Here is a 15,186-nt window from a genome sequence, read left to right as displayed (position 1 = left end):
TGGTAGGCCAAATAAGCTCACAGAATGGGACCACTGAGTGTCCTCGGTTGAAACACTCACTACATCGTTCCAAACTGCCTCTTAAAGCAACTTCAGAACAAGAACTGTTCGTCACGAGCTTCATGAAATGGGTTTCCATGGCCGGGCAGCCGCGCTCAACCCTAAGATCACCATGTGCAATGCCAAGCGTTGGCTGAAATGGTGTAAAGCTCGCTACGATTGGACTTTGGAGCAGTGGAAATACGTTCTCTGGCGTGATGAATCACGCTGGACAAATCTGGGTTTGGTGGATACCAGGAGAACGCTACCTGCCCGAATGCGTAGGGACAAATGTAAAATTTAGTGGAGGAGGAAATAATGGTCTGAAGCTGTTTTTCATAGTTCAGGCTAAGCTCCTTAGTTCCACTGAAGGGGCTACATTATACAATGACATCCTAGACGATGCTGTGCTTCCAACTTTGTGGCAACAGTATGGAGAAGGCCCTTTCTGTTATGACAATTCCCTCTTGAACAAAGTGAGGTCCATACAGAAGTGGTTTGTCGAGATTGGTGTGGAAGAACTTGACTTGCCTGCACAGAGCCCTGACCTCCACCCCATCGAACACCTGTGGGATGAATTGGAATGCCGACTGTGAGCCAAGCCTAATCACCCAACATCAATGGAAGAAAGTCCCCGCAGCAATGTTCCAACATCTAGTGGAAAGCCTTCCCAGAAGTGTGGAGGCTGTTAGAGCAGCAAAGGGGGGACCAACTCCATATTATATATTATATAATGCCAATGATTTTGGAATGAAATATTTGACGAGCCGGTGTCCACACTGAATTGCAGACAAAAGGAAGTCACTCCATATTTCCTCAACATCAGACACTGTCTGTAGCGTGTCTTGTTTGAGCTTTGATGTACAGTGCTTTCAGACGTAGGTTCAGGTATAGGCTCAGATGTAACACAACACAGGCCACAGGCCTGCTCCATCTCTTTGAACCAGTGTTTTCACCTCATTACCAAAATAAAGACTACTTTCTACAGAGCCTCGCCAAGCATCGCCATCTAGGGTCCAGCCTCTACTCCTTCCAGCAACAGATTGGCTTACAAGGGCAGTGGGCACACGGGGTATACTAATGTACAAGTCTTCCCAGGTTCATAAATATACAAGTTTGTTCCCCCATGCGCTGACTGAGAGAGTGAGTGTACCTGAGAATCTATCTGTGGGCATTTGATGTATTTTGATCCTCATTGTGAGAACTCATTACCGGGGGAAGCAGCGAGTGGAGTAAGATATTTTCCTCCAGTGAGCCTAAATTATTGGAATGAGTGCCGGTTTGATTCATTCTGAGGGGGAAGGATGATTGCTTTTTCAGCTCACCAACTCCACTGTAGGGAGAGCATAATAATAACCAGAAGGATCTCTCGATACAGACCCTTTTGGGGAAGGGGTGGGTGGCAGGCGATGCTGGTGAAGGTGCTAATGGTGTTGAGGGGATATGATGCTAGCTGTGTAGTCTCGGTGCCATCAGTCTACACTCTGCTCTCACCCCAATTTAGATTGCTTTTCTCTCTCGCTCTCTCTCCCCACCACCACCATTCTTTTGTTTTCAAGTTATTAATTTTGGAAGAAGAATACACACCGTTTCTCGTTTTGTATTTGTTTGTTATACACTGAACAAAAATATAAATGCAACAGATAGTATTGGTCTCATGTTTTATGAGCTGAAATAAAAGATCCCAGAAATGTCCCATATGTACAAAAAGCTTATTTCTCTAAAATTGTGCACACAAATTTGTTTACATCCCTGTTGGTGAGTATTTCTCATTTGCCAATATAATCCATCCACCTGACAGGTGTGGCATATCAAGAAGCTGATTAAAAAGCATGATTATTACACAGGTGCACTTTGTGCTGTGCATTTTGTCACACAACACAATGCTACAGATGTCTCAAGTTGAGGGAGCATGCAATAGGCATGCTGACACCAGGAATGTCCACCAGAGTTGTTGCCAAAGAGTTTAATTTTGATTTCTCTACCATAAGCCACCTCCCATTGTTTTTTCAAAAATTGCTTCTGATGCTCTGGATCAACGTGCACAACAGCATGTTCCAGTTCCCGCCAATATCCAACAAACGTTGCACAGCCATTGAAGAGGAGTGGGAAAACAAGCCACATGTCACGATCGTCGTAAGGAACGGAACAAAATGTAGCGTGGTATGTGTTCATGATGAAGTTTGTAATTAAAGAAAGCACTGAACACTGAATACAAACTATACAAAACAATAAACGAATGTGAAGCAAAAATGAGAACTGTGCTGACACAAGCAACTACAGTGCCTTGCGAAAGTATTCGGCCCCCTTGAACTTTGCAACCTTTTGCCACATTTCAGGCTTCAAACATAAATATATAAAACTATTTTTTTGTGAAGAATCAACAACAAGTGGGACACAATCGTGAAGTGGAACAACATTTATTGGATATTTCAAACTTTTTTAACAAATCAAAAACTGAAAAATTGGGCGTGCAAAATTATTCAGCCCCTTTACTTTCAGTACAGCAAACTCTCTCCAGAAGTTCAGTGAGGATCTCTGAATGATCCAATGTTGACCTAAATGACTAATGATGATAAATACAATCCACCTGTGTGTATTCAAGTCTCCGTATAAATGCACCTGCACTGTGATAGTCTCAGAGGTCCGTTAAAAGCGCAGAGAGCATCATGAAGAACAAGGAACACACCAGGCAGGTCCGAGATACTGTTGTGAAGAAGTTAAAAGCCGGATTTGGATGCAAAAAGATTTCCCAAGCTTTAAACATCCCAAGGAGCACTGTGCAAGCGATAATATTGAAATGGAAGGAGTATCAGACCACTGCAAATCTACCAAGACCTGGCCGTCCCTCTAAACTTTCAGCTCATACAAGGAGAAGACTGATCAGAGATGCAGCCAAGAGGCCCATGATCACTCTGGATGAACTGCAGAGATCTACAGCTGAGGTGGGAGACTCTGTCCATAGGACAACAATCAGTCGTATATTGCACAAATCTGGCCTTTATGGAAGAGTGGCAAGAAGAAAGCCATTTCTTAAAGATATCCATAAAAAGTGTAGTTTAAAGTTTGCCACAAGCCACCTGGGAGACACACCAAACATGTGGAAGAAGGTGCTCTGGTCAGATGAAACAAAAATTGAAATTTTTGGCAACAATGCAAAACGTTATGTTTGGCGTAAAAGCAACACAGCTCATCACCCTGAACACACCATCCCCACTGTCAAACATGGTGGTGGCAGCATCATGGTTTGGGCCTGCTTTTCTTCAGCAGGGACAGGGAAGATGGTTAAAATTGATGGGAAGATGGATAGAGCCAAATACAGGACCATTCTGGAAGAAAACCTGATGGAGTCTGCAAAAGACCTGAGACTGGGACGGAGATTTGTCTTCCAACAAGACAATGATCCAAAACATAAAGCAAAATCTACAATGGAATGGTTCAAAAATAAACATATCCAGGTGTTAGAATGGCCAAGTCAAAGTCCAGACCTGAATCCAATCGAGAATCTGTGGAAAGAACTGAAAACTGCTGTTCACAAATGCTCTCCATCCAACCTCACTGAGCTCGAGCTGTTTTGCAAGGAGGAATGGGAAAAATTTTCAGTCTCTCGATGTGCAAAACTGATAGAGACATACCCCAAGCGACTTACAGCTGTAATCGCAGCAAAAGGTGGCGCTACAAACTATTAACTTAAGGGGGCTGAATAATTTTGCACACCCAATTTTTCAGTTTTTGATTTGTTAAAAAAGTTTCAAATATCCAATAAATGTTGTTCCACTTCATGATTGTGTCCCACTTGTTGTTGATTCTTCACAAACAAATACAGTTTTATATCTTTATGTTTGAAGCCTGAAATGTGGCAAAAGGTCGCAAAGTTCAAGGGGGCCGAATACTTTCGCAAGGCACTGTATGTACCGCACCGGGCTATGCACCCGCACTGGGGACACCATGCGCTCCACAGCATAACACGGTGCCTGCCCGGTCTCTCTCGCCCTCCGGTAAGCACAGGAAGTTGGCGCAGGTCTCCTACCTTGCTTTGCCACACTTCCTGTGTGCCACCCCCCAAGACATTTTTGGGGCTGACTCTCGGGCTTCCATCCGCGCCTCCGTGCTGCCTCCTCATACCAGCGCCTCTCCGACCTTCGCTGCCTCCAGCTCTTCCTTGGGGCCGCGATATTCTCCTGGATATGCCCAGGGTCCTTTACCGTCCAACTCATCCTCCCATGTCCATTCCTCCTTGCGCTGCTCCTGCTGCCACCACACCGCTTGGTCCTTGTTTGGTGGGTGATTCTGTCATGATCGTCGTAAGGAACGGACCAAAATGCAGCATGGTATGTGTTCATGATGAAGTTTTTAATTAAAGAAAGCACTGAACACTGAATACAAACTATATAAAACAATAAACGAATAATGAACGTGAAGCTATAATGAGAACTGTGCTGACACAAGCAACTAACATAGACAATCACCCACAAACAAACAGTGAAACCCAGGCTACCTAAGTATGATTCTCAATCAGAGACAACTAATGACACCTGCCTCTGATTGATAACCATACTAGGCCGAAACATAGAAATCCCAAAATCATAGAAAAACAAACATAGACTGCCCACCCCAACTCACGCCCTGACCACACTAAATAACGACAAAACAGAGGAAATAAAAGTCAGAACGTGACACCACAATCAACAGCTTGATCAACTCTAGGAGATGTTGCACTGCATGAGGCAATGGTTGTCACGGCCGATACTGACTGGTTTCTGTTCCACACGCCTACATTTTTTTTAGTATCTGTGACCAACAGATGCATACCTGTATTCCCAGTCATTAGAAATTCATAAATTAGGGCCGAATGAATTTATTTAAATTGACCGATTTCCTTATATGAACTGTAACTCAAAGTAAAATCTTTGAAATTGTTACATGTGGCGTTTAGTTGGCTTGTTTCAGTTGGCTGAATGCCCCTATCCCTGTTTCCACACCTCTCGTCTACCAAATGGAGGTGGTGCCGCACACTTGGGAAGGAATTGAATGGGCCCTGAGCCTGCATGCTGTAAGGCTCTGATAAAACGGCAAGGGGCTTTTGGCGAGTGGGTGAAAGTGGAGAGCGGTTGAGGACTATTGAGCGGCGACTGAATAGAGCGGTGCACTTTAGCAATGCTTAACAGGAATCCAGCCTTGAGAACAATGTGAGACCACATTTTGCCAGTATATAGCATAAGAGGGATGCAAAGAACTTTAATAATATATACAGTAGCCCTCACCTTTTTAAAGGGGAAATCTGCGATTGCTACATAGTTTTTAACTTTCAATGAAGGACATATAGCCATGGATTATTAACACATATAACTTCTAAATGCCTCATTAGCTAAGTTCAGCTGTCAGACCTCATCAGAACCCAAAATATAAGCTTGTTTTACTCAATTGTGTGTAAACAATGTGATTGTAGACAGACACTATCATTTTGATCTCATGGATGGTCAGTCCTTGCATCCATAGCCCCATGTATTCACTTTAGGGTGGTTACATTTCTCTAGCCGCAGAAATGGCGGGGTGTCCACGTTGCTGTTGTGTGAACTGCAGATTGACCCTATAATACTTTATTATCTTGGAATCTCAATAAAACTGCACTTTTGATTAGTCTCAATCACGTATTTACTTAATCTTAGCTCAACACAGATACATGCCTCAGACATGAATGCAATTTAAACCTCAGGTTCAGGCAAATTCATATATATATTGGCATTGCTGTAAAAGGAGCCTGTTGGAGCAGTGAGAGAGTGGCGGGGAGCCACACGGGCAGAGCCCAGGTAATTAAGGTAACAGTTGTACTCGGTTCCGCTCCACCACACTTCCTCCCTAATTGTTCTCTGCTTTAAAGGGTGACCTGTGGACAGGAAAATGGACAGACCAGCCAACACCGGCACTTTAGCAGTCAGGAAGTTTTCTGCCTCTCCAGCCCTCACAAACCACCAGGGGTGTGCATGTGTGTATATATTTGTGTGTGTGTGTGTTTGAGTTGCACTCCAGAATCCCTCATTGAACTGAGATAGCAAACTTCAAATGATGGGGGTTTATAATGTCACAGGATGTGAACAGGATGCTTTTTGCCATGGGGTGGAAGTGCAGGGCTATTGTACTAAAGGTCGGACAACTCATTTGTGATTCCTTATATAAGTGGGGCTGGATTTTCCTGCATGCTCTGTGCACTCATGGATAGACCCACACAATTCAATGTTTGGTTTGATGAAAGTGTAGGCTACAGAGATATATTGAGTTGTTAAGAACATGTACTGTAGTCTAGTCTGTAAAATGACAAAGGAAATCAAACAAATCCAGGTCCCATGCTCCATGAGAAAACCTGGTGAACTTGTGTGTTCTTCTATTGCACCAAGATAACGACATGAAAACATCGGATTCCATCGGCCTTCCGCTTTGACCTGTCCTACACACTTAAACACCATTCGACCTCATCCTGACTGTACCCTCAGTTCCACTTAGCTAGAAGGCATCACAATCTCTCAGTCTCTCGAACAAAGATGGACAATGTCCCACCACTGTATACGTGTTTTTTGTATGACAATTGTGAGTGGGAATTGCTGGACATTGTAGTACCTGTCAGGGTACAATGGCTGTCGTGAAGTAGAGGGGAACTTTTGAGGCCTTGGTGATTATAGGGGCGGCAGGTATTCTTGATGTCATTCAGTTGTACAAATGACCAGATATCCCCCTTTCCCTACCTGGGGTGGAATCAGCTCACCCATGGCATAGCAATCCTCTCAGTTTCCCTTTCTCAGTGTGTGCCAAACACTTCCGACCGCCATGTACCCTGATTAATGAGACTTGAGTCATGCCCAATGCTAGCCCCCTACTATCCCTCCATCCCTTACTCCCTCCCTCCTTCACTCCCTCCTTCCCTCTGTTTTATTTGGGGTAGATAGCTGGAGGAGGAAGAGGGTGAGAAAGGGTATAAATAACAACGACAACACTGAGTCATTATTTGTCAAGATCAAGGGCAACTCAGGAGATGCCTTCATTGACTTAACGGCAAAAGCAAAGTTTTAACTCAGGCTTCACAGATGTCACTATTTTTTTGTCTGCTGACCTAGGGAGTTCCCCCTGATGGATTTTCTAGACTGAAATTAGCAATCTTCTTAGAGCTGATTTCCGAATGAACCCTGATTAGTCGTAGATTAGCCCTAATCGGGCCCATTCAGACCTGGGGATTTGGGCTTTTGTTGTTCAGCATTATTCTCAATCAGTTCCATCACTGTGAGGCCTTGATCTAAGCATGCATAATAAGTCTTTATTACACAAAGTTGTCAAGTTACTGTGTTTTGTGTTCTGTGGAGAATAGTAGTATGTGATGGATGAAAATGTAGATTTACCGGTATTTATATTGATCACTGTGTAGTTTACCACAACTGCAATACATGGAGCTTGCTGGTCTCCTTTTCCCAGACTCATATTATAACATCACTCATATCATAAAGTAGACGCCATCAAAACTTTGTACTGTATCTCCAAACAATAAAGTATTCAGGAATTACATAAATGCTTTTCTGGATGATGCCATCGATAAGATTCGAGGGGCTTCTTAATAACCAGTTCAAACGGTTCAAGAGCTCTGCAACCAAATGCCAGTTGTTTGTGCACTTAGCTTTGGTTTATCCAGATTACACTACAGGCATTTCATCTTGTAAAATCAGACAAAACCGTTTAAATTTCAAGTCCCACCCAGATGCACCCAAACAGAACAAAAATGGAAGGGCGGTTTTGTCTCACACCATCTTGAATGATTTAGATGTTATTAGCTAACCTAGGGGAAATAGAATGACCTCGAGGCTAAAGAGCTTTGTTTGAGCAATCTGTTTGTCATTCACTCATGCAAGGTAGCGAGGCAGACTTGATCAAAGTGCTGTGCTAAACAACTATCTCCAAAATACATCAATAGCAGTTCAGGTTTGTTTCCCCTCATGTGACTCAATGCCATCCAACATCGGCTCATCCTGTGCAATCAATTATGGGATCCCTAAGCAGTGAGGCAGTCAGTGCCTCTTCATTTGCCAATGGTTGGATATGAGGATATGTTCACAAAGTCTAACCCCTGTTCCTCTCTTTCTCCTTCAGACCCAGTCCACGGGCCTCAGAATGTCAATGTGGTGGACATTCGGGCCCGCCAGCTCACTCTGCAGTGGGAGACATTTGGCTACGCCGTGACGCGCTGCCACAGCTACAACCTGACAGTGCAGTACCAGTATGTGTTCAACCAGCAGGAGTTTGCCGCCGAGGAATTGATCCAGACATCATCCCACTTCACCCTGCGGGGCCTGAGGCCCTTCGTCACTGTACGCCTTCGCCTGGTCCTCGCCAACCCAGAGGGAAGCAAGGAGAGCGAGGAGATCGTCAAGCAGACAGAGGAGGATGGTGTGTGTCAGAGTATTTGTTTCTTTAGTGGTTTTGTCTTGGTTCTACTGTCTTGTCCTGTTCCTAGTTCAAATACATGCAAGGGATTTAACTGTAGACCTGCTCTCTGTAAACATAGGGATACTAGCCAAAAGATAGTAAAATATGGTCTTTTGAAGTATCGCACGGTTTTGGATAAATTGCTTTCTACTAGCCCGGCTGGGGACGGTGCCTAAATTCCATCTCTGCACATGCCAAAAATATGACACAAAAAAATACACATTTGTCAATGAGAGAGAGAGAGAGAGAGATTTCTATGCATACTATTGTGTCTTTATACCAAAATCTTGCCTTTAAAAATAGATCACGATAGCTTACTTCTTGGAATAGACTCCTTGATGGCTACAGATAGTTGACATTATTGTTGTTGCTTCATACATGTATTCAAACAGACAATGCTTTGCCGTAAAGGCACCTGCTTGATAGAACTGCAAGTTGATAGAAACATAGTAAGACCTTAATTGATCCACTAATTAAAGTGTCGGGCGAGAGGGATTTACTCCAGACACCTGAACAGGGCCTCATCCCCGTCATTCACAGGAGAAAGGTTTCGCGGAAGGAGATCGGGTGCCTTGTGAGGATCCAGCAACGAGTGGCTAATCTGCCTTTGCCATCGGTACTATTGGCCAACGTACAATCGCTTGATAATAAAGTGGACAAACTACACGTATATCCTAACAATGGGACATAAGAAAACTGTAATATCTCACCGAGTCGTGGTTGAACGACGACATGAATAACATACAGCTGGCGGGTTATACACTGTATCGGCAGGATAGAACAGCAGCCTCTGGTAAGAAAAGGAGTGGCTGGTGCCCAATATCTAAGGAAGTCTCTAGGTTTTGCTCACCTGAGGTAGAGTATCTCATGATAAGCTGTAGACCTCACTATCTATCTAGCTAGAGAGTTTTCATCTATATTCTTCGTAGTAGTTTATTTACCACCAAAAACCACTAAGACCGCACTCAATGAGCTGTAAGCAAACAGGAAAATGCTCATCCAGAGGCGGCTCTCCTAGTGGCCGGAAACTTTAATGCAAGGAAACTTAACCTTTCTGGCGCAGGCGTTCCGCTAGCGACCCACCTCGACAACATCCTGTGAAATTGCGGAGCGCGAAATTCAAATTACAGAAATATAACTACCGTAATTTCCGGACTATAAGCCGCTACTTTTTTCCCACGCTTTGAACCTCGCAGTTTATACAATGACACAGCTAATTTATGGATTTTTTCCGCTTTCACAAGATTCATGCCGCCAAAAAACTGAGCACCGTCACATAATGTGACGTAAATCGAGCGCGCTCAAACTTCCCATCATTCTGATTACGGTAGTCATTTTGTCAACCTCATCATGGCAAAGACACGGAGAAATGCAAATGATGCAGCTTTCAAGTTGAAGGCGATCGATCTGGCTGTTGGAAAAGGAAATAGAGCTGCTGACAGCGTGGAGCATTGTCAAAAAATCCACTATCATCAACGGGTTTCGAAAGGCTGGACTGCTGCGTGTTGAAGAGGGCAGCGATCCAACATCGAACGAAGCAATTCGGAGGCTATTCAACTCCAACACCGAAGGAGATGACTTCAGTGGTTTCAGTGCACAGGAGGAGGAAGATAGTGACCAATGACTTTCTTGGTAGGCTACTGTTTACTGCTATTTTTTTTATTTTTGTTTCAATGTACCTGTAGGCACCTGCGGCTTATAGACATGTGCGGCTTATTTATGTACAAAATTCATATTTAAAAAAAATTCAGTGGGTGCGGTTTATATTCAGGTGCCCTTAATAGTCCAGAAATGACGGTATTTAACATTCACGAAAATACAAGTGTCATACATCAAAATAAAGCTTAACTTCTTGTTAATCCAGCCGCTGTGTCAGGTTTCAAAAAGGCTTTACGGAGAAAGCACACCATGCGATTATCTGAGGACATTTTTCAACCAGGCTGGTGCGCAACAAAAGTCAGAAATAGCGATATAATAAATGCCTTACCTTTTGAAGATCTTCTTCTGTTGTCACTCCAAAAGGTCCCAGCTACATCACAAATGGTCCTTTTGTCCGATAATGTCCTTCTTTATATCCCCAAAAACTCAGTTTAGCTGGCGCGCTTCATTCAATAATCAACCTTTTTCCCTCCTTCAAAATACATAAAATGAATCCCAAACGTTACCAATAAACTTCTCAAACAATGTTTATAATCAAACCTCAGGTACCCTAATATGTAAATAAACTATAAAATTTAAGACGGAGAATCGTTATTGTCTTTACCGGAGATAAACAACAAAGAAAGCCATCCACACACATGGAAACACTACAGCCAAAATGGGAGCCACTTAGAAAAACCACATTATCTGGCAAAAAAAAATTTTAAAGCCTGAAACTCTTTCTAAAGACTGATGGCATCTAGTGGAAAACCTAAGAACTGCAATCTGGGAGGTTTTTGCCTCATAATGAACATGACAGCCATTGGAAACAGTGGTAGGCTGACATTTTTTGGGGAAGATGGTTTGTCCTAGGGTTTTCGCCTGCCATATCAGTACTGTTATACTCACAGACATTATATTAACAGTTTTAGAAACTTTCGAGTGTTTTCTATCCAAATATTCCGATTATATGCATATCCTAGCTTCCGGGCCTGAGTAGCAAGCAGTTTACTTTGGGCATGCTTTTCATCCAGACGTCAGAATACAACCCCTAGCCCATAGGTTAAATCTGTTTTACCTCATTTCTACCAACATGTTAAATGTGCAACCAGGGGAAAAAAACTCTAGACCTCCTTTAATCCACACACAGAAACTCACGCGTACAAAGCTCTCCCTCGCCCTCCATTTGGCAAATCTGACCATAATTCTATCCTCCTGATGCCTGCATACAAGCAAAAATTCAAGCAGGAAGCACCAGTTACTCGGTCAATACAAAAGTGGTCAGGTGAAGCAGATGCTAAGCTTCAGGACTGTGTTGCTAGCACAGAGTGGAATATGTTCCAGGATTCTTCTGATGGCAATGAGGACATCAGTCGCTGGCTTCATCAATAAGTGCATCGATGACATCGTCCCCACAGTGACTGTACGTACATACCAGAAGCCATGGATTACAGGCAACATCCGCACTGAGCTAATGGGTAGAGCTGCTGTTTTCAAGGAGTGGGACACGGAAGCTTATACGAAATCCCGCTGTGCCCTCAGATGAACCATCAAACAGGCAAATCGTCAATACAGGACTAAGATTTAATCGTACTACACCGGCTCCGAAGCTCGTCGGATGTGGCAAATCTTGCAAACTATTACAGACTACAAAGGGAAGCACAGCTGAGAGTTGCCCAGTGTCACAAGCCTACTGAAACATGCATGAGACCATCAGCTGTTCCGAACAACTGTGTGATCATGCTCTCCGTAGTCAATGTTAGACCTTTAAACAGGTCAACATTCACAAGGCCGCAGGGCCAGATAGATTACCAGGACATGTACTCAGAGCATGCGCTGACCAACTGGCAAGTATCTTCACTGACATTTTCAACCTCTCCCTGTCCAAGTTTGTAATAACAACATGATTCAAGCAGACCACCATAGTCCCTATGCCCAAGAACACTAAGGTAACCTGCCTAAATGACTACCGACCTGTAGCACTCACATCTGTTGTCATGAAGTGCTTTGAAAGGCTGGTCATGGCTCACATCCACACCATTATCCCAGAAACCCTAGATCCACTCCAATTTGCATTCCGGCCCAACAGATACACAGATGATGCAATCTCTATTGCACTCCACACTACCCTTTCACACCTGGACAAAAGGAACACCTATGTGAGAATGCTATTCATTGACTACAGCTCAGTGTTCAACACCATGAGTGCCCTCAAAGCTCATCACTAAGCTAAGGACTCTGGGACTTAAACACCTCCCTCTGCAACTGGATCCTGGACTTCCTGACGGGCCGCCCCCAGGTGGTAAGGGTAGGCAACAACACATCCGCCACGCTGATCCTCAACACGGGGGCACCTCAGGGGTGCGTGCTCAGTCTCCTCCTGTACTCCCTGTTCACTCATGACTGCATGGCCAGGCATCCCTGACAACGATGAGACAACCTATAGGGAGGAGGTCGGAGACCTGACCATGTGGTGCAAAGACAACAACCTCTCCCTCAATGTGATCAAGACAAAGGAGATGATTGTGGCCTACAGAAAAATGAAGACCGAGCACGCCCCCATTCTAATCGACAGGGCTGTGGTGGAGCAGGCTGAGAGCTTCAAGTTCAAGTTCCACACCAACAAACTAACATGGTGCAAGCACACCAAGACAGTCATGACGAGGGCACGACAAAACCTATTCCCCCTCAGGAGACTGAAAATATTTGTCATGGGTCCTCAGATCCTCAAAAGGTTCTACAGCTGCACCATCAGTACATCACTGGGGCCAAGCTTCCTGCCACCCATGACCTCTATACAACGCAGTGTCAGAGGAAGACCCTAAAAATGGTCAACAATTCCAGCCACCCTAGTCATAGACTGTTCTCTCTGCTACAGCACGGCAAGTGGTACCGGAGCGCCAAGTCTAGGTCAAAGAGGCTTCTAATCAGCTTCTACCCCCAAGCCATAAGACTCCTGAACATCTAATCAAGTGGCTACCCAGACTATTTGCATTGCCCCCCCCCCCACTTTTACGCTGCTGCTAACTATCTGTTATTATCTATGCATAGTCACTTTAATAACTCTACCTACACGTACATATTAGCTCAATTACCTCGACTAACCGGTGCCCCCACACATTGACTCTGTACCGGTACCCCCTGTATATAGCCTCTGTATTGTTATTTTGCTGCTGCTCTTGACTTATTTGTTACTTTTATTTCGTATTTTTTTAGGTATTTTTCTTTCAAGCCCTTAACCAACAATGCAGTTTTAAGTAAGCATTTCACTGTAAGGTTGTATTCGGCGCTTGTGACAAATACGATTTGATTTGATTTTGATTTGATAATTAAAACCACAATAATGATTGTCTTCACTTCTAATAACTGTATAATGAATGCTGTTTACAGCCTGTTATCAAAGTGTTCAAAACACAATATGACTACAGCGGAAATTAATAAGCACAAATGAAAACATTGTATTTGTGTTATTGGATGTAACGTATAACATAAAAATGTGGAGACCTTGCCATTATCCCTGAACTATGACATCCTCATTCCATAAAGACTGTGGTTATCTTTTCATTTATCACAGCCCAAACCTCCCACGAGGTCTCAAACTAGTTGAGAGTAGCAACGTCTCAGGAAATGTGTAAATAGTTTTTTCATGAACAATCTGTAATCTCTGGGTTGTAATTTTGTAATTAGTGCACATTGACTGTTCTCAGCAGTGCTAATTGCACTTCTATGGTAATGACTTTTGCTTTAAAGCAGTATGCATCATCTTGCGAATATGCTTTGAATTTTAAATGTTCCTTTTTCCCCTTGCTGTTGAAATGGAAGTATTTTTACAGCCACAATGGAGGTTCAAATTAAGGTAGAAATGACACTGAATCCCATTAATTTAAGCTCCCAGTTTACCAGAAGGAGATTAGATTTGGGAGTTTAGTGGTTAGATTTAAGTCACCCGATAAATGTTTCTATTTTCTTTACACCTGTACACCTTCTCAGTGTATTTTACTGTAATGCCAATGTACTTTTATAGTTTTTTGTCAACAATGATCAATACATTTATTGTTGATCCTAGTCTTAGAGCAATATAGTGTTATTCACGCAACACAGTACTTTCTAGCACATTTTGTAATATTACATTTACTCTTAATGTCATGGACTGCCATGTTAACCCTTTGTTCATGGACAGTGTAAGGATCAGAAGCATCCACCTCTTTGTTTGGCCAGTCAGGCAGGCTGCTTCACCAGGTTAGACCTTTAGACCTGTGTTGCATGTGGGGTTGGTGGCGGGGTGTGGGTGTTTGTCCGTGTCCATATCCACTTGTTGTCCACTGATCCTGCCATTCGTAATCAGATTGGAAAGCAATGATGCCAGGGCTTAGCGTCATATGGTCGATGAAGCATTGGATGTACTTAGCCCAAAGATATTTGTCATCCCCAGTCAGCCTCCAAACCCCCACCCAACACAAATAACCATGTTTATTCCACCAAAGAGACGTTTTTACCGTAACACTGATACTGTCAAGGAAAGTTTCTCGACATGTTGGAATTCTTTGTTAGCTCTAATTCTTCAACAAAAAAAAAACAGGAGCGGGAGGATTGTTCTCGATTTCTCATTTGGCATGTGTTTTGTCTTGAGCGCACCCTGGATGGTTAAATCATCTATTATTAGAAAATCAGTGAGGTCCCTGAGGAGATTTAAAACAGTGAGGATTGAATAATCCTTTTACCAGAGATTTATCTGACTTTAGAGAGACAGCTTTTATGGAGCACAGCATGAAAAACACAATACTGCTTTTTGTTGTTTTTCTTGGCATGCGCTATCTTTAAAAAAAAATCTGTCAAATCTTTTCAAATAGGTTGATTTCTATTTGTGAACTTTCTACAATGGACATAAAAAAATAAATAATAAATAGCATTTCAATTTACACTCGGTAGCTGAATGTTAAACAGTGTAAACAATAGGCGACCAAAGTCAAATATATCAACAAATGTATCTGAAAATATTGATTACACACTTCCAATTTAAGCACAAAATGACTCATTTTGTTT

At 43.1% G+C, this 15,186-nt stretch overlaps 1 protein-coding gene across 13 annotated transcripts in view; it reads left to right on the top strand.

The window, feature by feature from the left end:
- Window positions 1–15,186, top strand: part of ptprt (protein tyrosine phosphatase receptor type T) — a 413,011-nt gene that overhangs the window by 236,014 nt on the left and 161,811 nt on the right. For all 13 annotated transcript variants that reach the window (XM_036949848.1, XM_036949853.1, XM_021568407.2 and 10 more), the window contains exon 8: window positions 8,170–8,466. In XM_036949848.1, the coding sequence (XP_036805743.1) occupies window positions 8,170–8,466 (297 nt within the window). The remainder of the gene's footprint in view (window positions 1–8,169; window positions 8,467–15,186) is intronic.

Source organism: Oncorhynchus mykiss, chromosome 17 (assembly GCF_013265735.2).
Source record: "Oncorhynchus mykiss isolate Arlee chromosome 17, USDA_OmykA_1.1, whole genome shotgun sequence".
NCBI lineage: Eukaryota > Metazoa > Chordata > Actinopteri > Salmoniformes > Salmonidae > Oncorhynchus > Oncorhynchus mykiss.
Note: the sequence above shows the minus strand (reverse complement) of the source record. Positions and strands in the feature narration are given on the sequence as shown.